Below are 24,255 nucleotides of genomic sequence, written 5' to 3'. Positions count from 1 at the left end.
CAGGGCATGAAGCAGGTATGGAGGAGATCAAAACTCCAGACATCCAGAGGCCCCCAGGACACAAGAGACCAAGGAAGACCAACAGAGGGGCAGCCGCGCCACTGTCCCATTAATTCCAATTTTAATTAATTATTGCCACATTTAATTAATTATTTAATGGTGTATTTAATTAATGCATTATGGCAGTCCTGGCACTCCATACAGCAGCGATGTGTCGGTCGCGAAAGAAACGGCTCTTAGAGCCGACTCTTTGAAATGAACGTCGTCAGCTGGCTCCTTATTGGGAGCCGTGGGTTTTTTTTTCTTTCTCTCACCCTCTCTCTCTCTCGCACTTTTTTTCCACTTCACACGCGAGCCTTGTGCTTTGTGCTGGGCAGACGGGGGGAGGGGCAGTAGTTACACTCACAGTAGCACAGGAACAGAGCGGGAGGGAGAGAGAGAGAAAGAGAGCCAGGGACAACAACGTCACATTAGAAAGGTATAGTAATCATCCACAACTATTTTCAGTTGCGGATGATAAAGGATTCAGAAAGTTTAATCATGCAGGTCCATATGACAGAGAATATGCATGTTCTTTTTGTTTTCATATTTATATTTAATTGTGTTGTGGTTTGCAGTGTTTTTGTTGTTTCGAATTAAATTTGTTTAAAAGGAAAAAGCTGAAAATTTAAATAGTTAAAAGTTATAATGTGAATAGTTGGTTTTTGTATTATATGATTTATTTATTACATTTCATGTGGAGTGAATAAATAAAAGTATATTTACGGTGGCCCCTACAGACAAAGCGCATACATACTCCAAAACACATAAAAACTCCATAGCACCTACAAACCCCGAAACACGTAAAAACTTCAAAACACGTAAAAACTCCAAAACACGTACAAAACACACAGAAGTGCTCCAGGATGCTAGGCGCAGTGTTGCACTTTTGTTACCTAGTAGCTACACAAGCCAGGAAGTACCAACGACCGGATTTGGTGTGTGGTAATAACAGGTAAATTAACATTTTTTTAAAATTATTTGAATATATATGAGTGCCTGTATATAAATACACAAACAATACACACATGCTTTCAATTGTGTAATTTAAGCGATCTAGGTAGCTCTGTTTTGGAAGTTCAGTTAACGCTAGAAATGTGTTTTGGAGTTTGAACGTGCTTTGTCCCTAGGGGCCACCATATATATTTATATATAAACATATATAAAGAAAACCACAGGTTGTTTTTTTTTACATTAGTAATTCCTTTTATGAATAATTTTATATTGTTGTTAATAATAAATTAATTAAAGCAACAAAACAACCTGAAGAGCCGGTTGGGAGCCAAAAGAGCCGGTTCTTTTTAGTGAGCCGAGCTGAAAGAGCTGGTTCTCTAAAAAGAGCCGGAAATCCCATCACTAATGCACAGACCTCTAGCTCCAACAGAAATGACCATGCCCTGCATAGGTGACACTGCTCAGTGGAAAAAAAGATTAGGTTGAAAATATTCTGGGAGACTGTCCAAAAACACACCTTCACTCTATCCACACTGTATACAGAGACAACCCCCCCCCCCCCCCCCCCTCTCAGTAATTGTGTTGGTGAACCTTCTAGTGTTGCCGCTAATTCCCCTATAACTAAACATGTAATACTTGTATACGTTAATTGAAGGAAATACTTTTACTTTAGGAAATTACTGAAGGAAATTACTTTTACTTTCATATTTCTCTCAGTAAACATGTTGACCAGCATCTAAATATTTCATTAATGTGCTTACCCATGCAGGTGAGATACAGGACGGATGATAAAATGTAACTCTGCGTTGCACATTCCCGCAGAGCAGATCCAGAATGAACACAGTCAGATTTGATCCTCCACAGAAACGTCCCTGAATTACTTTTCGCTCGTACTGAAACAGCAGAGCCACAGTCCAGATGTTCACATACAACAACTGCTTCCTTCAGTGTCCAGTAAGAGTGACTGACTGCTCTCCACTCTCCCTGTTTCAGCTCCATTGCACCTGCACACCGACTGGCTCCTCCTACCAGCCTGACAGGCTCTGAACAGAAAGCAGAAAGTCATCAGTAAAAGAATAAAGTGATTTTGAACCACATCAAAGCTGCAGCTCCTCTTCTACCTGAGCAGGTGAGTCCAACAGCTTTGCCAGGTGAGCAGCTGTTTCTAGCTGAGCCTGAGCTTCTACAGTCCAAGAGAGCAGACTCATGGCCTCCACACTGGTACTCTTTGCTCCACACTGGAGCCTCCACTTCTCCGTAGAGCGCCCCCTGGAGGACCGAAGGAGGCCCACAGCTGAGCTCCCTACAGACCACCTCTGCATCCTGCTGGTCAAAGTCAGCTTCACACACTGAGGACCAGCTCTGGTTAGACTTCACCTCCAGTCTGCCTGAACACAGACTGGAACCATTCAGCAGCCTGACAGAGTCTGGAGACATCAGAGAAGATCAAACAGAGAGATCAGAGACAGCAGAGACACAAGAAAAAGATGGCAGCAAACAACTATTCACTGATTCAAACTCAGCACACAACTCCAACGTGACTTCATCAGTAACACATCTTTATAATAGCACACCCTGGCGACATGCTAGCATGACATTTACATTTTATGCAGTTCAACAGGTGGCGAGACTGGAGACTTAAAAAAAATCCATTAACAACAACAACAACATTATTATTGTTAGCAATAGTAGTATTGGAAGTAATTATATTATTAGTGAAAGTTACACTGACATATTTACTGAAAATAATTGTATTTAGATGCTTAAGAACCAGTGTTGGGCAACTTACTTTAAAAAAGTAATTTGTTATAGTTGCTAGTTACTTCTACTTACTAGTAACTAGTAAGTAGTTACTACTAGTGGTGCAATGGATCAAAAGTCTCACGGTTCGGATCGGATCACGTTTTTTTTGACTATTAAGTTGAATGTTTTTTAATAAACATTCAACTCAAGACTCATTCCACGCAATTATATAAAAACAAATTAAGGTGCAATATAGGGCAGTACAGCGCTTTCTGTCTACCACTCTGCTGTGATATAATGAGCGGTCACGGTCACGTAGCTTTCCGTTGCCCTGGAGGTCCACCCATTTGTAGTTAGGCAAATGGGTGGACAAATGGGTAGCCCATTTGCCCCGTGCGTGGGGCTGCACGGCTTGTTTTGCACAACGGAATACAGCCTCCCATCTGCAGCTAAACACCCCAATAGCCTTTGTAATAGCTTTAGCCCGGTCGCATTGGGCAGCAAAGGGCTGCTTAAATACCGCAAACTCCTCTACTCCTCCACTTGGACCGCTAGCGCTGAACATAGCTATCGCTTGACAGACTGACCACGCACATCATACACATACTTTTTTCTTCTTTTTCGAATCTTCAGATCATGTGCGTGACAAACCGTGGAGTGGGATTGGTTCGGCTTACGGATCAACCGTAATCCATTGCACCACTAGTTACTACTAGTAACTATTGCATTACTTGCAAAAATGTTTAACCCTCTGGGGTTCAGTGTATAACTGGCCGTTTTTGACTACTTTTGATTTGACCTCTACATTTAACCTTTAAAAACTATTTATTTTGCCTTGTTTTGGTATCATTCTTTTGATGTAAATTCAGACATGTGAGGTTGTGCAAAAAAACAAAACAAAACTGCAGTTTTGTTTTGTTTTTTTCATTTTGACATACTGTGTTAACACAATTGATCTAAAATCAGACAAAAGAATGGGTTTTTTTACTGTAACAGCCACAAAATTGTGTAACAAATCATATTCATAAGTTGAAATGCAAATATAGCTTGTAAATTAAAAAAAAAATATGCACAAGTTTTGCAAACATTAAAGCTATATGCAGCTATTTACCTAAAAATGCAGCCAAGGCATTTTTTTTAACCATTTCAAACTATTTACAGAACAATTAGGTGTTCAGTTTATTTCAATTCAATTTTATTTATATAGCGCCAAATCACAACAACAGTTAAATGGCCTGCATTTGTATAGCGCTTTTCTAGTCCTTAAGGACCCCAAAGCACTTTACACTACATTCAGTCATCCACCCATTCACACACACATTCACACACTGGCGATGGCAAGCTACATTGTAGCCACAGCTGCCCTGGGGCGCACTGACAGAGGCGAGGCTGCCGGACACTGGCGCCACTGGGCCCTCTGACCACCACCAGTAGGTAAACATGGGGTTAGTATCTTGCCCAAGGATATTTGGCATGCAGCCAGGAGGCAGCCTGGGATCGAACGACTGACCTTCTGATTAGTGGCTGACCTGCTCTCAAGGCGTTTTATGTTGTAAGGTAGACCCTACAATAATACATGGAGGAAAAGCGCAACAATCGTATGACCCCCTATAAGCAAGGGGGGATGAAGAAGGAGGGCAGGATGAAAGACATGTTGTGGAAGAGAGCCAGAGATTAATAACAAGTAATCATTCAGTGCAGAGAGGTCTATTAACACATAGTGAGTGAGAAAGGTGACTGAAGAAGAAACACTCATTGCATCATGGGAGTCCCCCAGCAGCTTATGCCTATTGCAGCATAACTAAGGGAGGATTCAGGGTCACCTGGTCCAGCCCTAACTATATGCTTTAGCAAAAAGGAAAGTTTTAAGCCTAATCTTAAAAGCAGAGATAGTGTCTGTCTTCCAAATCCAAACTGGAAGCTGGTTCCATAAAAGAGGGGCCTGAAAACTGAAGGCTCTGCCTCCCATTCTACTTTTAAATACTCAATCAATCAATTTATTTATAAGCACATTTAAAAACAACACAGGTTGACCAAAGTGCTGTACATAGTAAAAAAAAGTAGATCAAACACCACTTATCAGTTGACCTGAGAGTTCTATTAGGAGTAGTTTTAGTTAACAGATCAGAGAGGTATGATGGAGCTAATCCATTTAGAGATCTAAAAACAAGCAATAAAATCTTTAAAAAAATTCTACAACGTACTGCATGCCAGTGTAAATGAGCCAAGACTGGGGAAATATGGTCATGTTTACGAGTGCCTGTCAAGAGTCGAGCTGCAGCATTTTGAACTAGCTGAAGACAAGAGAGCAGAGCCTGGCTGATACCAACATAAAGACTGTTACAGTTAGTCAAGCCTGGATGAAATAAATGCATGTATCACTTTCTCAAAGTCAGCAAATGACAAAATGTTCTTGGTTTTTGCATGTGCCTTGAGCTGGAAGAAGCTGGTTTTTACAACAGAATTTATTTGTTTATCAAATGAAAAGCTACTGTCATGGTCTGACCAGCCCTGCTGGGCGACCTGATCGTTTATGTTTGTGTTTATTTTGATGGAGCCGCGCTTCCCCGGAGGCGGGTCCACCAACCCGGAAGTAGCTCCGTTCAGAGTTTCTGCACACCACCGATTAATTAACACTTACCCGCTGCCCTGAATTATCCGCCATCAGACCCCAATGTATTTAACGCTGTGACCAGACTTCAGTCAGCACTGGATCATTAGACTAAGCCTGTTAGTAGTATTTAGATCGTGTGCTCTTTCATACTCCCTTTCGGATTGCTTCTCACTCTTTTTTTGTCTTTCCGCACTAGAAGGTGGAGAGGAGAACATGGAAGCTGAATCACGAGTGGGAAATTAACGCACGGAGTGTTGCCTGTTTTGCCATCACCATACTGCACTTTCGGGAGCTGGGTGAATTGACCACGGGGAGCCTCGGCCGAAGGATTTCACACTGGACTGTTATTATTTCACACTGTAAATAAATTCACTGTCTCATTGCAAAAGGAGATCTGCGTTCGAGTCCGCTCCTTCCACACACCACGACAGCTGCTATCAGAGAACACTCCCAGATTCTTTGCAAAGGGATTTCTGGACTTTTCCAGAGGACCAAGGTCAACCTTAAAGGAAGGTTGGAGAGATTGGCCTATAATTAGCTAGGACAGCTAGTTCTAGAGATGACTTTTAAGGTAATGGTTAAACTACTGCCAGCAGACGGCTTGGACGGAATGAGAGAAAGAACCCAAGTGCTGGCACTGACAAAGGACATATGAGATATCTTTATTCACAGTGGGACAAAAACAAATACAAAAAAAATCTGAACATGGCAGCAACTACACTAAACAAACCTAAACTGGGTGAAACTAAATAGTGATTCAAAGGAACAAAAGCCAGGGACTAGAAAACCCGAGACATAAAACATAAAAAACCTGAGACAGGGTACACAGATCCTGGGGCATTGGAGCACAGAGAAATACAACAGGAGAAACGCAGGGGATGACAAGCAGATGGACCAACAAGTGACAGAGGACAGCACACACTGTAGCTGTGTCTCAGTTCAGGGAGTGCATCCTTTGGAGGACCTGGCCTTTATAATCTATGTGGGCCCTTCAAATTAGGGGAAATGAAGGACGCATATGTGGTCTGCATTTGGAGCAGCCTTCAAATGGGGACAGCCTTGGTCGCGTTGCTGTGATGTAATCGGCCTTCAAATGCGGCCTCCAAAGGATGCGGCCCCTGAACACAGCCTATATATGCCTATATATACACACCAGGTAACAAGGGGGCAATGCACAACAGGAGGGAGATACGGCTGGAATCAATCTGACATAACAAGACAGGGGGAGCAAAGCAGGATATACTAACATAGAACAGGTACTACCAAAGTAAAACAGGAAGTACGAGACAATTCACAAAGATGCAGACTAGACACTGAGACATGGAAACATGACAGACTCTGGAACAGAGGGAAGTTGAAGCACAGAGACAAAAGTAACTAATGATTAATAATCCACATTTTACTGTCTTTCTCTTTGGTTCAGATGCGGATGCTGTATTGTTCTTTCTTTGTCATTTTATTTTTTTATGTTTAAGTCGTTTTTTGCTGGTTGTTTTTTGTCTGTTTGGGAGCTGACACAGTCTCTAAGGGATGGGTTTTTAGAGGGGTAACAGGAGGAGAGGCCTGTAAGACTGCAACTCTTCCTGGCCCTAACTCGGAATAGTCACATTTTGGGGGGGGGGGGGGGGTTAAGAAATTTGGCCAGATTTCTAGAAATGAGAGCTGCTCCTTCCAAAGTTGTATGAATGGCATCTCTCCTAACAAAACCAGGTTTCCTCCAGAAAGTCTCCCCATTATCTATAAAGCCAAGCTTTTATTAAGCTTTGAGTAGTGGCATTTGATGAGAACATTTATTCAAGTTATTAAACATATAGTTTTAATCATGTTATTACACACACTGCAATTGTGCTTATAGGAGTTAGTATTCAGTTTTGTGAAGGTTACAAGCTTCATTCAGCGTGACTGTCTGAACTGATATATTGTAGGAATGGCTTAGAGTATGGAGGGGTAAATGAATGCATAACACGCTTACACACACAGACATCAAGTAAGATTTTTAGGGTAAAGGTGAAACATATTTTGCTTTGTCCTTGCATAGCAACTAGTGATGCAGAAGTTGTTAAAGATAACCATGCCATGAATAAGTCGACAGGAAACATCTGGAGGGTGAGACAGTCATATAGGGCAAAGTGTTGTTGAACACGGAAACTTGTTTAACTGTCATTAATAATAACAACTTATGCATGTTATATTCTTTGTTGACGCGAGAAGGGGCGTGAACCCTGACTTATTAAAACTATTTTGAAAGTATGCTTTGAGCGGAGATCTGTCTTGACAATATAGTGATGTGTATCTTCCCACGCGCGTGTTTAATAAAATCATTCTTTTGATGCACTTGGACCAGTGGTCGTTTGTCTCACACCTCAATCACGAATCGGGACAGACACCATTCAGACAGCTAGCAATTTAAGGTGAGCAGCTAAACATGTCACTCCTGGTTTGAATGGGGAGATTTAACATGGCAGTTATTGTATTCTGATTTACCAGCACCTTAGACTCAACATTGTTCTGCTGTGGCTGTGTCTGCAGAGAATATACAGTGGCTTGCAAAAGTATTCAGCCCCTTTTAACTTTTCCACATTTTGTCACATTACAGCCACAAACATGAATCAATTTTATTGGAATTCCACGTGAAAGACCAATACAAAGTGGTGTACACGTGAGAAGTGAAGATTCCAAACATTTTTTACAAATAAATAACTGAAAAGTGGGGTGTGCGTAATTATTCAGCCCCCTGAGTCAATACTTTGTAGAACCAACTTTTGCTGCAATTACCAGCTTTGCACATCTAGAGACTGAAATCCTTGCCCATTCTTCTTTGCAAAACAGCTCCAGCTCAGTCAGATTAGATGGACAGCGTTTGTGAACAGCAGTTTCCAGATCTTGCCACAGAAGTTGTGCCTGTCTGCCTGCAGCACTAAAGGACTCCGTGAGACACGTCTGTCTCGCCCTAGCAGCACCTGTCCCTGTCCTCCTCTTCAGTTCAGTTCGCCTCAACATACGCTCATCATATTCTGTGATATGATTTACTCTGAGGTGTTTGACAAGGTTAGTGATGTTGCCACAACCATACATGCCAACCCTCCTGATTTTTCCGGGAGAATCACGAATTTCAGTGCCACCCCCCAAAAAAAAAATCTCCCAGAGCCACAATTCTCCCGAATTTCTCCCGATTTTCCACCCGGACAACAAAATTGAAAAACCATATTGCAGAATTCATAGTGCGGCCCAGCCAATTCCAGTCTCCAACAATGACAGCAGCTACTTAGTTTTAATATCACTCTTATTTCTCTTTCTGGGTTGCAAAAAAACTTTTAATATATTTTCAGGTGAGAATGTAGCTGTGTAAACTTCAAATATCTGAGCCAACCAACACATCGTTTTCAAACCCCCGCGGTCTTTCACTACTTGGGTTAAACATGATATACAGTGGGGCAAAAAAGTATTTAGTCAGCCACCGATTGTGCAAGTTCCCCCACCTAAAATGATGACAGAGGTCAGTAATTTGCACCAGAGGTACACTTCAACTGTGAGAGACAGAATGTGAAAAAAAAATCCATGAATCCACATGGTAGGATTTGTAAAGAATTTATTCGTAAATCAGGGTGGAAAATAAGTATTTGGTCAATAACAAAAATACAACTCAATACTTTGTAACATAACCTTTGTTGGCAATAACAGAATCAGAATCAGAATCAGAAATCAGAAAGGGGTTTATTGCCAAATGTTGAGCAGGTTTACAACATTAGGAAATTGCTGCGGTGCTTCAGTGCAAACATAGTGTCATAAGATATAAAAATAAGAATAAGAATTAAGAGTGCTACGTAGAAAGATATATACATTAGTGCAGGTGGTGATCAGTGCCAAACATGGAATGATGCAGTGACACAGCGTAGGGTCATGTGATAGTGGCGGGGACAGTCATATGGTTATTGTTCATGTGTCCAACAGCAGAGGGGAAGAAACTGTTTTTATGGCGAGAGGTTCTGGTGCGAATGGACCGGAGCCTCCTGCCTGAGGGGAGCAGGTCAAACAGACTGTGTCCAGGGTGAGAAGGGTCAGCTGAGATCCGAGCTGCACGCCGCAATGTCCTGGAGGTGTACAGGTCCTGCAAAGATGGGAGTCTGCAGCCAATCACCTTCTCAGCAGAGCGCACAACACGCTGCAGTCTCTGTTTGTCCCTGATAGTGGCTCCAGCGTACCACACGGTGATGGAGGAGGTGAGGATGGACTCGATGATAGCAGTGTAGAACTGCATCATCGTCCGTGTTGGCAGGTTGAATTTCTTCAGCTGCCTCAGGAAGTACATCCTCTGCTGGGCTTTCTTGATGACGGAGGTGATGGTGGGCTCCCACTTCAGGTCCTGGGTGATGGTGGTACCCAGGAAGCGGAATGAGTCCACAGAGGTGATGGGGGTGTCAGTCAGGATGATGGGGGGGAGTGGGGCTGTGTGCTTCCTGAAGTCCACAATAATCTCCACTGTCTTCTGGGCATTCAGCACCAGGTTAACATGGTCAAACATGGTCAAACATAACAGAGGTCAAACATTTACTATAGGTCTTTACCAAGTTTGCACACACAGTAGCTGGTATTTTGGCCCATTCCTCCATGCAGATCTTCTTGAGAGCAGTGATGTTTTGGGGCTGTCGCTGAGCAACACGGACTTTCAACTCCCGCCACAGATTTTCTATGGGGTTGAGGTCTGGAGACTGGCTAGGCCACTCCAGGACTTTCAAATGCTTCTTACGGAGCCACTCCTTTGTTGCCCGGGCGGTGTGTTTTGGATCATTGTCATGTTGGAAGACCCAGCCTCGTTTCATCTTCAAAGTTCTCACTGATGGAAGGAGGTTTTGGCTCAAAATCTCATGATACATGGCCCCATTCATTCTGTCCTTAACACGGATCAGTCGTCCTGTCCCCTTGGCAGAAAAACAGCCCCATAGCATGATGTTTCCACCCCCATGCTTCACAGTAGGTATGGTGTTCTTGGGATGCAACTCAGTATTCTTCTTCCTCCAAACACGACAAGTTGAGTTTATACCAAAAAGTTCTACTTTGGTTTCATCTGACCACATGACATTCTCCCAATCCTCTGCTGTATCATCCATGTGCTCTCTGGCAAACTTCAGACGGGCCTGGACATGCACTTGCTTCAGCAGCGGAACACGTCTGGCACTGCGGGATTTGATTGCCGTTGTAGTGTGTTACTGATGGTGACCTTTGTTACTTTGGTCCCAGCTCTCTGCAGGTCATTCACCAGGTCCCCCCGTGTGGTTCTGGGATCTTTGCTCACCGTTCTCATGATCATTTTGACCCCACGGGATGAGATCTTGCGTGGAGCCCCAGATCGAGGGAGATTATCAGTGGTCTTGTATGTCTTCCATTTTCTGATGATTGCTCCCACAGTTGATTTTTTCACACCAAGCTGCTTGCCTATTGTAGATTCACTCTTCCCAGTATGGTGCAGGTCTACAATACTTTTCCTGGTGTCCTTCGAAAGCTCTTTGGTCTTGGCCATGGCGGAGTTTGGAGTCTGACTGTTTGAGGCTGTGGACAGGTGTCTTTTATACAGATGATGAGTTCAAACAGGTGCCATTCATACAGGTAACGAGTGGGGGACAGAAAAGCTTCTTACAGAAGACGTTACAGGTCTGTGAGAGCCAGAGATTTTCCTTGTTTGAGGTGACCAAATACTTATTTTCCACTTATTTTCCAACTTGCACAATCGGTGGCTGACTAAATACTTTTTTGCCCCACTGTATAAGTCACTTTGATAACTTAAAAATGTTATTGTTTGGCTTTTTCAGTGTTTTATTTGTTTGTGAGTAAATCAGTTTGGCTGAGATTAAAGTTATTAGATTTGATTAAATTAAATGTAACTTTATTAATCATCAGGTGGGTTCCTCCGGGGTTTTCACACAGCCGAATAGACGTCAAACAGAAAACTGATTAAACAGAAGTGTGAGACAGTCAAGAGTTTACGTCAGCGCCCGGTTATATTTTAGATAGCAAGGAGCAGACGGCAGCATTTCACTCACCGAGGGAGCTCGTGACGTACTACCCGGCTTTCTTTAGACCGCGAAGGCCGGGTCCTCAGGTGGAAGCAGCCTCTGAATTTGGACACCCCCGCTGTTTCCAGGCCGGCCAATAATAATGGTGACATTCAACGTATTTTATCCAATAAATAAACACTGTAAAATGTATTTATCACCCCCCAACAGCCCTTTTGAATATCTCCCTAATTCTGAGGTCTCAAGGTTGACAAGTATGGCTACAACACCTCACTTTTTTGCTTTTTTGTTTGTGGTGGCAAAATACGTCCGCACATGACTCCAATTACGCTCAGCCATTGTTGTGAGTGCGCACTAATGATGTTCGATTCGTGAACAAATTGTTCAGTACTCGAGAATCACTTTACTGACTCGTGAATCATGATTCACAAGCGCAACTGACTCAATGACTGATCCCTGTTGCTGTTAGCAAACTAATTCCATTAGTAGAAATATATCTAGCTTATAATTAAAACTGTGGGGAAAAAAACAACAGCCAGTTTCTTAATAAAAACATTTCTGCTCTGAACTGGAAGAAAAAACCCTGAGTAGAAGCTCACATCAAGACAATAGCTCCTCGATTCACAGTAGCATCGCTCAACTAACGTGCTAACAGCACATTTGAGTTACTCCCCCCCTCCCTTGCTGTGCTGAATCATAGCATGTACGAATCACTCACTCACTCACCCCCTCCCTCCTGGGTCACAGTTTCTTCTTCTTCTTGGTTGGCAACCAATGTTCAGGTGCATTACCGCCCCCTGGCTCACAGCTCAGTGGACATTTAGATGAGAAAACATATAATTGACACATTTAAGGAAAATACTAATAAAATAAAAATAAATAAATGTTCCCTTTAGATTTTTTTTGCTCTTTTTTGCTCTATAAAATAGTTGTTTTCTTTTAGAATCATTCATCTTAGCAGTAGGATTTACATTAAAAGAGAAACAAATTAAGTTTGAGTGAAAATGTACATTTTTGCACTCTCTGGTCAACTGACTCAGTGACTCAAATGACTCAAGAACTCGATTCACTTTGGTGAGTGACTCATTAAAACTCGATTCAGTAAAAAGAATCGAATTTACCATCACTAGTGCACACGCCAGCGGCTGCGAGACATTTATACAGCCGTATTTCGCACATAACTATGAAAGGCGAAAGATGAAGTAGTTCCTTTGAATGTAGACAATCCGAATGTTATAGTTTCTTTCCACTGTTTTCCTGTTAATGATAAACTACAAATTTCCTCTAAATTACTAAAATATCGATATTTTAATGGGAGAATCGATTCTGGAACATAAATGATTGGTATCGGAGGAATCAATATTTCAGGATCGATCCGCAGATCACTAATATTTAATAATCAACTCTGCACAGGAGGTGAGGCCTGTTGTTTTTACAGCATAATACTCTTAAAAGTACAGTAACTGTAATTAGTTAGTGACTGAGCAGCCTGGGGCATTTCTCTTGAATTCTTTAGTCAGGGTAAATTTATTCACCTGCAAGGATTAGCTAAATGAACTTTACAAAACAAGTTTCCCCGACAGCCGAGTGCTCATCTTGATACTATGTCTCAGGACCTAGCTAAGGACGTTAGTTACGGATTAGCTTACAAACATGTTTAACTCACCAAAAAAGTCCAGCGGGCCTCGAGTCCTTCTGTCAGGTAGTCCAGTTTACTGATGAACACCTCAGTCTGTTAGGTAAAAACAGTCCGTCGTTGTTTTGTAACCTAAATGTTGACCCTCCTCTCAGAGCCTACGCTCTATCTGCTATACCTGAACAGAGATACGCAAGTCTCCCCATGGCTGCAGCTGCCAGTCAAAGCTGTTATGATGACGTTGCACCCCAATATAAAGGCATTATAGTAGTAATTAGAATCAAAATTATGGGAAAGGAGACCCCTTGGACATAAATCAGCATGATGAGAACTATTGATAATAAAAGAAAGAATCTTTGGGAAAAAAATTAACTGAGGAGAATTTATTTATTTTAGTCTGACCCCAGTCCCGTCCACTAACATGGAGGAGGCGAGGTTTATGACCTATACTGCAGCCAGACACCAGAGGGCGATAAAGACGTTTTGGCTTCATTTTCGGGAGCTGTCGTGTTGTCAGTGTTTTCTACATTCATTGGCTGTGTCCCAATTCAGGGTCTGCACGCTTGAAGTACGCATTTTAAATGCGATTACGTCACCGCCACGCGATGACAGCTGTCCCAATTCGAAGTGTACTTCAAATGCATACTTCAAATGCATACTCCAAATGCGCTGTCGATCTCCCCAAATATCAAGCGTGGTCCGGTGCACGCTTCGTGGTCCCATATATCCCACAATTCATAGCGCGGCAATGGGTGTGGATAATTTTGCCGCACAATACGGCAGCGGGTGAAGAGTGAACTGTCAAAAGTAAGGACTGAATATAATGTCACTTATTTATATGCGAATGTTTAATAACGAAGAACATTAAAACATTACTGTTGGCCACATGTCGGCAAAGTTGTGTGACATTAGTGACGTTAGTACTTTCAGCGTTAACTTGGTTTTGAAGCCTCTACACACACACAAACACACACACACACACACACACACACACACACACACATATATATATATATATATACACTAGGGGTGCAACGATACACAAAATTCACGGTTCGGTTCGGTTCGATACTTTGGTGTCACGGTTCGATATTTTTTCGATACAAAAAAAAATGTTCATGCCTTTTTAATTTGTCATTTATTAAATTTTCACGGCACATTCTGCACCACATCTCTGTGCATTCATCATTTGTTTGAAGCCAGCTCACCTCCTGCAACTACTTTTCCGAGAATACGCGCTTCTTTTGTGGTTCGGACTCCTTCTGACATTTCTTTGGAGGTGGAGGAACACCAAAGTAATTGCTTAAAGGAGCTTCTTCGACATCTTTAAGAGTTCTAAACAAATGTCTGTCCTCCTGAAAATCTTATGTACGCAAACACGCGTTGCAACTTCTTATCTTGTGTGCATTTTTTATTTTGACAGCGAATGCGCACCTGCGGACCACTTATGTGCAGCCCTGGTTATTTAGCTCGTCATATTGCAGCCACAGAAATTCTTTTGTCCATGAAACCATAAAGCTGCACTTTCTTTTTGCCTTATAGTCTGATTTGTCATAACTTTTCCGTTTTGTGGTAAGCTTTTCTTTGGCTGTCACTTCTTCACCCTGACCTGTCTTATTTGGCTCAGCAGAACTAAAATATATATCCTGCTGCTTTTACACACGCACTCACATAATGCTCAGCGATCCTCTGCGTGATCAACCTCTCACATGTTTAAGCTGCCGGAGATTTCACTTGTCATGTTTGCATAGTAAGCTGACGATTGATAAGACGATGTCAGAGGAATTGGTGCGCAAATGATCGTCACTCACCAATCAGTGCTGTCGCTCTCCATACACAGTTCGCGCGATTGCAAAGTGAAAGCAAAAAACAAGCGCAAATTCAAACGCGATTTCAATATGTCACATATTGACAGTGGCTCACCGATGCCAATGACATAATTACCCAGCTACATTTCCGAAAGAATGCAAAAGCATTGACATATATTTTTCCTTCCTGCGATAGCCTGACGGGCAGGGCAGAGAGAGATTTTGGTAGCCCAACTGGAAAAATTTTGCGAGCCCTGTATCTGATTGAGGAATCACTCATCTTTGGAAAAGAGAGTTTATTACAGAGAAATGTCTCTTTCCAAAATAAAAGCTATACTATACGCTTCTTCTGAGCTATATTCTCAGCAGCATATTAAACATATCAGGTCCCCATAAGGAGAATCAGGTGCTAACGGCTGTCTAAATGACTCGGGTAAAGTTTGTAGCATGCGTGCTTGTTGTTTTTGTCGGCTTCCACTTGTCTTTGCACTAGGATGATGTCGGAGTAAATGTGCAGTCATATTCGTTGTGTTCCCACTAGTGCTGTCAGCGTAAATCTCGTTGAAATGACGTTAACGCCACAACACGGCAAATCTCCGTTAACGAGCTACCGCGGATCGCCCTGAGCGTGGGGCTGGACGGCCAACACGTTAACGAGCTAACTGCGCTAACACACTAGCTCCCACCCATGTAATTGAGCATTGCGTGGCACATCCAACATACTGTTTTACTTTAGTCCATGACGCGCTTACCTGCAGGGTCATACGTCACATGAAAACCAAAATAGTTCCAAACGCCAGATCTGAATGAGGATGGGGGAGGTTCAATTTGCCATGTTGCAAGGAGAGCTTAACTTCTGTCTCGCTAGCTTGCCCTGCGCTCAGTGAATCTGCACTCGACTGCTCCGCCTAGGCTGCACTGTCGAGTGCAGATCCACTGAGCGCTCAACACAGACAGCATCGTCAGAAAGAAAGTTGATAAAATAAATTAAAAATTTTGTATTGTTTGATACATATGCGTACCGAACCGAAAGCACTGTATCGAACGGTTCAATATCGATACGAATATCGTTGCACCCCTAATATACACATATCATAATAATCTGACAATACTATAATATTGTCCATATTATATTTACATTACCACAGTGAGATGATTTTAGTCTCATGAACAACATTAGCTAATTGGTATTTACTAACTAATCTTGAAATGACTGTTCAGTACAGAAATTAAGCCCAACAATCATGTTTTGCAGTCCCGTGGTCTCAGCCTCAGATACTCAACTAATCAAAGTGATGTCATGACAACAATGAATGACCAACAAAACATTTTTTCTCCTTCATTTCTGTCAAACAGTGCTGTATGAAACGTTTCTCGTGGTTAGTATCATGGTTGCTAGGCAACCTGAACAGCGCGACGTAGGCTAGACTGTCCCATTTCACAAGCCTCTCACTTCCGCCCTTCTCGTACTTGACTTCGTGGCCCAACATATCCCACAATTCATAGCGCGGCAGTCGGTGTGGATAATTTTGCCACAGACGGCAGAAGCGGAGCGGCTGAAGAGTAAACTGTTAAAAGTAAGTACTGAATATTATGTCACTCATTTATGTGAAAATGTTTAATAATGAGGAACATTAAAAAATTGCTGTTGGCCACATGTCGGCAAAGTTATGTGACATTAGTGATGTTTGTACTTTCAGCCTTAACTTGGTTTTAAAGCCTTTAAAATATAATAATACAATAGTCGACCTTAATCTTACAGAGAATGTGATGATTTTATGGATATTTAAAGTCAGTCATATATCCACAAACACAACAAGCTGAAAGTCAGTGATGCTGCTCGGTTTGCAGTCCTGAATATCACGGCACAAGCAGGATTCACTGCACTGTTAATGTTAGCTATGTTATATTGCTGCCTCTGTTCGGTGGTGTCGAGCCAAACAGACTTTAACGTGTGTTTGAACGAGCTGACGGTTCACTCGTTAAGCTGAAAGAAAGATGCTTTAATCACAGGAGTCACACATGTGTCCACTGTACCATCTGGGAACTCTTCTTGTTTAGCACTCGTAATAACACAAACACTAAATCCTCCTGTTTGTAGCAGTGTGTACACCTGAGACACCTGTCTGTCTGTCCTGCACTCTCTCTGTTTCTTTCTTTCTGATTGTGTAATAAAAGTATGAACATGTATTTATAAGTTACACTTGTGTTTGAATCCTGCAGCTTATCACACATTTGATTTCCATGCGTGACAACTGCAAGTGTCCAGAGTGAGGACAGACTGAGGGACCCACGGCTGCACATCATCTGTGAGGCTTTGCAGCCCTGATGATCCACCAGGACAAACTCAGCAGTGTGTGAGGAAGAGGAGGAGGAAGAGCCAGCAGCAGCTGACAGATGGAGAGAATAGACAGACTGTTCCCTGTTTTTGAAGGACTGCTAGGAAAGTGTAACATAACTAATTGTCTGTCCTGAATCAGTCTTATTAGGTAATATTCAAATAATTTGATCATTCCAGTGTTTTCAGTGTGGGAGAAAGTACTCAGGGCCTTCAAGTTACACACTATGAAAGGCAGCAACAAGTGTAATATTCAGAAACCTAAAGTATGTATCAGCAGCAGAATGGAGCTAAAAATAAATGTTTGTTCCAGTTCTATGAAGCTTTGAGTATTTTGGATTAGTAGCACTGCTGTGTTTGTTGCATCATATTGCTGTAATTGTTTATATGCTTTATATATTCTGAGGTAAGTTGATCTATAGTGTTACATCATATTCTATAAGGATGTTATGTGTTTGTATACTTTCTGCCCAGTTTGACCCATTTAGCAGAAGTCAGCCTGTATAAGGCTCTGATATCTATTCTGTATGACTTAAAGCAGTTATGACATGGTCTGATTTTCTCACCCAATAAAGGAATATTTCATATATCAGTCTACTCTTCATTTTATCAGAAACAGTTATCACAGCTCGTACATTTGCTTTTTACACATATATGTAAGCATTGAGCCAAATGTAATGTAATGCCAACATATTAAACAAACAATAGTTGTCTCTTATATATAATACATCTATATATACACTGTCAAAGATACTTGTCTTTGAGTGAAGATTTAAGGTGATAGGAACGATAAATAAATGCAACTTGCAATTTTGAGTATGCGGCCCTTGAGGACCGTTGAGGCTGCATACCCTGAATTGGGATACAGCCATTGCGTCAGACACACATGCACATGGAGAGAGAAATAACTCTGTAATTGAATAAATAAAAACATTTGCAATACTTTTTCGTCTGTCATAATTTATCTTCCCTTTGGATTTTAAATGAACATTCAAATAAAACATCTCCTTTGCTCCATTAGGATACATTTTTAAATGCCGCCATACCTTTTTTTCAACAGTTTATTCATAGCTTTTAAAATACAGTAAGTAAGATTTGTGTTTTAGGACTGAGAGGTGTTTTAGTAAAATCGTTTCAACAAACTAGTTATTATATTCCTATTTCTTGTACTTATGAATTTTGTCCTTTAGTTCCATAATTAAGAACTACTGTGGCTAAAAAATGGTTTAAGGACATTTCTCAAATGAAAGGTGGGCTACATAAAAATACACTATTTGATAAGGTACAGCATATCTAGTTACTCTGTTGAAAAGCATTCTTTGCTTATATATCTGTAATGCTGAAACACTGAGCAGACTATAACCTATTTCCACTGTCATAACACAATTATTGTTTGGAGTCTGTCATTATAACACTGTTTTGGACTTTGTGAATATTTTTTTGTTTCATTAAAATGTGATAGACCACAATCTGTTTTTTGTGAACAAGTATTATATGTTTTGTGGTGTTGACCTTTGCAGGATGGAAACTGAAGCCTAAAAACAGTAATATTGAAACATAAAACTCACCTTATGAAGATGCATAATATTTAACATTCATGAGTGTCTATATGAGATCTTTTTCTGATTATGTCAGACGATTTTTGACTGACGGGTTTACCTGAACAGGTGAGCTTCAGGATGTGAGATGAAAAACCTGATGTTGCACATTCCCACAGAGCAGATCCAGATTTGATACAATTTTGTTTGATCTTCCACAAAGATTTTCCTGATAATTCAGGTTCCAAAGAAACAGCTGAGCCACAATCCAGATGTTCACACACAACAGCTGCTGCCTTTAGAGTCCAGTAAGAGTGACTGACTGGTCTCCACTTCCTCAGATGGCTCACTTCCAGTATACCTGCACAGTGACTGGCTCCTCCCACCAACTTGACACGTCTAAGCTCTAACAGAAAGCAGAGAGTCATCAGTAAAAGGATAAAGTAAGTTTGAACTACATCAAAGCAGCAGCTCCTCTTCTACCTGAGCAGGTGAGTCCAACAGCTTTGCCAGGTGAGCAGCTGTTTCTAGGTGAGCCTGAGCTTCTACAGTCCAGGAGAGCAGACTCATGGCCTCCACACTGGAACTCTTTGCTCCACACTGGAGCCTCCACTTCTCCATAGAGCGCCCCCTGGAGGACTGAAGGAGGCCCACAGCCGAGCTCCCTACAGACCACCTCTGCATTCTGCTGGTCAAAGTCAGCTTCACACACTGAGGACCAGCTCTGGTTAGACTTCACCTCCAGTCTGCCTGAACACAGACTGGAACCATTCAGCAGCCTGACAGAGTCTGGAGACATCAGAGAAGATCAAACAGAGAGATCAGAGACAGCAGACACACAAGAAAAAGATGGCAACAAACAACTATTCACTGATTCAAACCCAACACAACTCCAACATAACTTCATCATTTATACATCTTTATAACATCACACACTGGAGACATGTTAGCATCACATTTACAGTGTATACACTTGAAGAGCTCTCAGTAATCTTTTATTTTCAATTGAGGGCACATCATCATGATTTGTAAAGGCCTCTGTTTTATTTCTTCTGCTGAGCAATTCCACGGTCTTTGCATGAAAAAGTCAACATTTTTCTAAAATGATACTTGGCTGAATTGTTTTCTTTAAAAAAAACTGCCAAGTCTAAAGAGGTTTGTCAATATGTCAATCTTTGTGAGACTGAGATCTTCAAATTTGTGACCGATAGCTCACTTGTTCTTTTGCTTGTGAAGGCAACTAAGGAAGCTCAAAGATTTGCAGGAGCCTATTGTTGGTTCTGGTGTCTCCTGATGCTCAGCTCTGTCCCTGCTTTGGAACAGTCATCTACTGTGTGTGTCACAACCAGAGATGGGCAGTAACACGTTAGGAGTAACGTTAATCTAATCCGATTACTTTTTTCAAGTAACCAGTAAGGTAAGGGATTACTATTGCAAAAAAGTAATTAGATTACTTTTACTTTCCCATAAGCACGCTGCATTACTACATTACTAAACTGTGATTTTATTTGTGAGTGTCTCATGACAATGACGTACGAGCGCGTGGTGTCCGTGGCAGCAACAGACGTGTGTAGATCCACAATGAATTATATGGAGTGCTGGAGCAAGTACGACCATGCTTGGGAGAACTGACATTACTTTGAGTTTGATTCTGTAAAAAGTGACAAAAAACATCCACTGTACACTCTGCGTGGGAAGAAAACTTCTTTCTACAGCAAAAAATTTAACTTCAAATCTGAGCAAGCAGCTAGCAAGCTGCCACGAGAATGTGAAATTCACGGAGAAACCCCCGGATCCCCCCCACTGACATGACCTCTGCGGCACCGGGCAAACCTCCACTCCACTCCTGCTAAAAAATGGAAATGGATTTAAGAGCGACAGGAATTAGTGTTGCTGAATCTTTGATTTGATTTATTTTTTTACTGTGTTTTACTTGTATCTATTTGAAAGAGTGAGTGAAAAAATTGTTAAATTTTATGTGCTGGAATATGCAGAATAAAGGTTTAAATGTTAAACAAATTTCAAGTCAAAGACTGTTGCATATAATTTAATTTTTGCTTGATGCAATGTGCATAAAGTTAAAAGATTAAAACTATTAAAACAAGTTTTAAAAAGAGACCTTTTTATTTAATACATTTTTTAAATTTTATATGATGGATTATGTAGAAAACATAGAATTGGGCTGAAAGGTCTATTGCTTTATTACATATTCAGGTTGTGTATCATGTTTTTTTTTTTAAAGTAAAAAAAAGTAACTACTTATTTTCAAAAGTAATTAATCAGTAAAGTAACGGGATTAGTTTCTTGGAGAGGTAATCAGTAATTAGTAACTAATTACTTTTTTTTCAAGTAACTTGACCGACACTGGTCACAATCTAATACATCAATAACACAGGTGATGTATGATGGGCTCACCTGAACAGGTGAGATTCACAGTACTGTAAGTGGGTCTTGATACTACACACTGTCTCAGTGCAGCGCCATGTCTAACACAGTCAGGCTTGATCCTCCACACAGATCTGGCTGAGGACTCATTTCTTGCTTCTGCAGAAACAGCAGAGCCACAGTCCAGATGTTCACAGACAACAGCTGCTGTTTTTAGGCTGAAGTCAGAGAAATCCACTGGTCTCCATTCTCCTAGATTTTTCAACTCCAGTGTTCCTGTACAGCGACTGACTCCTCCCATCAACCTGACAAACTCTGAACTCAGAAAGCAGAGAGTCATCAGTAAAGAAATGAATTTACTTCTTGAAAAATTAATGTCAAACTTCACTGCTGATTTTGCCTCTCTGTATATATTTCTTTTGATTTTAATATTTACCTGTTGAATTGTAGTTTTCTTTAGCTTGAAGTCCTGAGGAAAAACAATCAGAGCACAACCATCAGCAGTTAGCTGTGGTCAGAGCAAACACTCTGAAACATGTCAGTGAATTCACCGACTTATTTTACCTGCTTGCAATTATATGTTTGGTGTATAAATGTAAAGTCACAGATGGAATTACTTGAGTTGAAAATGAATATTTTGTTTAAGATTAAATGTTTCATTGGCATATTAATACTTGAAAAAATATCCTTTGATTTTATTCCTTTGTACTGCCTGCACCATGTTTGACAGATGATGTGGCAGCCTTCAGATTATGAGCTGTTACTTTCCTTCGCTATACTTTTCTCTTCCCATAATTCTGCTACAAGCTCATCTTGGATTTCTTGAGCTGTCCAAAGATTTTTTTTTGCTAGATCTGTTAAAACTCTTTTAAATGTGTTGTCAAAATCTAATCTGAAAGATTCTAACTTCCATTCCTTTCACTCTTAAAGTTCTCAAACTTTCCATTTTTATTCTCTTCCTCTGAACCTTTGATGTGATGTGGTTGATTCTGGGTGATGCTGGTGTGTAGGCCAGCTGTTTGCTGGTCTTCAAAGCAGAATCATACCTGAGCTCCACAGCAGCAGAACCACCACCACCAGCTGATCCATATCTCTCTGATGCTGTCCTCTGGGTTTATCCATAAGCAAAAAGAGGCGGAGCTTCGCTTCACTGTATCAGTTTTTAAAACATGGTTTAGTGTCACACGTTCAGTTTTTTTTCTGTCTGAGAAGACTGAAAGAAAGAATTATCAAAAGATAAAAGCTGATGAGGTGAACAACAGCCAGTAGTTCATGTCTTTAAGTAATCTGATACTGATTACATTGGTACTAGGGGAGTCACTAATACAGACAGCTATTTAAAAGAGAATGACCGGGAAGCACCCCGATGGCACTGTTGTTGTGATTTGGCACTTTGTAAATAGAATTTATTTGAATTAATTTGAATTCACTGAAGTTAACATAATGCATAATACAGGTAATTTTGTCAGGTGGTTTGCTGAAAAAGTGCCAAAAGCAGGGTTAAAGTTAAAGATTAATTCAATAGATATTGCAGGTAGATCATTAAAGTTATATTTTTGCCTACAGCTGTGTAAATTCTGCTATGATTACATGATTACAACTCTCAAAAACTCAATAGTTTAGCTGAGGAAACGAGCAGCCTGATGATCTATGAGAATTTTCAATTCTTGGCCTGAGTTATTATCCAGTCAGTTCCTGATCTGAGTGCTAACTGATAAGTGAAGCCAGCTGTTCAAAGTTCTACTTTGTGGGTGACTCCACACTGCTACTCCACCAGGGAGTAGTGTGTGTGTGTGGGCAGAGAGAGAGACCAACCCAATAAATGCACATGTATATAAAAAAATGCAGGTCATTGCTTTCTAGCAGAAATCTGACCTGCACATGTTTGTGACACGTTTTTAGAAAACAAAAGTGAAGATATACAAAAAACTTTAGACATGGCTACACATGAGCAGTATTTTAAGCATCCTGAAGTTAATTCAGCACATGTAATCTCCCCTCAGGGACTTCTCTTTGGCTTCACTGACTCTGTTCAACATACTTTACAGTCTTATGTCATGCTGAACTTGTGGCTTCCAGCTATGGTGCACATTGGTTTTGTTACTGTTGTTGTCATTATGATTGTTTTAGCCACATTTGCTGTTGTAGTTTTACAATCAGCCTTCAGCCACAAAAGATACAATACATTTTTATAACACATCACATTTAAACTCTGAATTTTCACCACTAAAAACAGAGCACTTTTCACTCATTGAGGCTGAGAGCCCTCGTTGTTGATTTTGGCCTCACAGTTGAGTGTGTGTTACTGAAATAAGAAGGAATAGCTGAGGCATTATTGGCTTATTGGTTAACTGTAGGGTGACCATATTTTGATTTCCAAAAAAGAGGACACTTGGCCCAGTCATGAAGAACTTTTATAATACTGTTTGCTTAAAGAAAACTTCTCTGTACAGTTAATGAATGGTGAAATAAAAAAAAAAATGTCATATAGGCTTTTACAAGTCAACAAGTGCAAAAAAGAGGACAGTTGGTCACCCTAGCTAACTGGCTTATTTGGAAAAGCTGAACCTCCTTTAATGAGGAGATCTGTTTCCTGTCTTAAGCTGTGGCGCTATTCTTGTCATGAAATGGTATGCAGAGGCAGGCTGCAACCAAACTAAACCTGCTGAACTAATAACGAGACCAAAGAAGGCCAACATTTCAGATCATAGCACATAAATCCAAAATGGTAAATACACAGCATGAAAACCAGAGAAAAGCAGAAGTCGAAAAGTCCAAATGAATCAGAAATCTAAAGACAGTCATAAAGGAGAGAGGAAAAAGTCATTGTAATGCAAGGCACCAGATAAGACTAATTTTAAACTCAATCAGAAAATAACCAAATGATAACTCACATGGAGACATGAAGACTAACATTAAACAAACTGTTGGAGAAAAGAAAAGACAGGACAGCAAAAACAAACGCAGAGGAGGAAATATGAGGTCACGGCCAACACAAGAAGAGATAACAATAAAATCAACTCATAAACTCAAAGTCATACCTATCACAGGGACTCAAACCTGAACTGAAAAATACCAGAAGAACTAAAGCACAGGATTACTAGAATAGTCCTGGAATTGGCCCAAAACCCCAGCCACGACAGATCTGTTGCCGCGGTTTGGCTCCACGTGTCCACTAGAAGTGAAGAG

At 40.9% G+C, this 24,255-nt stretch overlaps 2 protein-coding genes across 5 annotated transcripts in view; one reads left to right on the top strand and one right to left on the bottom strand.

Annotated features, from left to right (window-relative positions):
- Positions 1 to 24,255, top strand: part of LOC120730432 (deleted in malignant brain tumors 1 protein-like) — a 390,545-nt gene that overhangs the window by 210,408 nt on the left and 155,882 nt on the right. The gene's annotated exons all lie outside the window — the stretch shown is intronic.
- Positions 1 to 24,255, bottom strand: part of LOC120730433 (deleted in malignant brain tumors 1 protein-like) — a 94,406-nt gene that overhangs the window by 56,457 nt on the left and 13,694 nt on the right. The window contains exons 2-8 of one of the 4 annotated variants that reach the window (XM_040026838.1): positions 22,113 to 22,146; positions 21,503 to 21,535; positions 21,097 to 21,381; positions 19,165 to 19,470; positions 18,803 to 19,087; positions 2,115 to 2,420; positions 1,755 to 2,036 (exon numbers count right to left, since the gene is read on the bottom strand). In XM_040026838.1, the coding sequence (XP_039882772.1) occupies positions 1,755 to 2,036; positions 2,115 to 2,420; positions 18,803 to 19,087; positions 19,165 to 19,470; positions 21,097 to 21,381; positions 21,503 to 21,535; positions 22,113 to 22,146 (1,531 nt within the window). Of the gene's footprint in view, positions 1 to 1,754; positions 2,037 to 2,114; positions 2,421 to 18,802; positions 19,088 to 19,164; positions 19,471 to 21,096; positions 21,382 to 21,502; positions 21,536 to 22,112; positions 24,242 to 24,255 lie in introns of all 4 variants that reach the window. The other 3 variants (XM_040026840.1, XM_040026841.1, XM_040026842.1) reach the window with 3 other exon arrangements.

This window comes from Simochromis diagramma, unplaced genomic scaffold (genome assembly GCF_900408965.1).
Source record: "Simochromis diagramma unplaced genomic scaffold, fSimDia1.1 OVJJ01000293.1, whole genome shotgun sequence".
Taxonomy (NCBI): Eukaryota; Metazoa; Chordata; class Actinopteri; order Cichliformes; family Cichlidae; genus Simochromis; species Simochromis diagramma.
The sequence above is the reverse complement of the archived record's forward strand: the minus strand, read 5'-3'. Positions and strand labels throughout refer to the sequence as shown.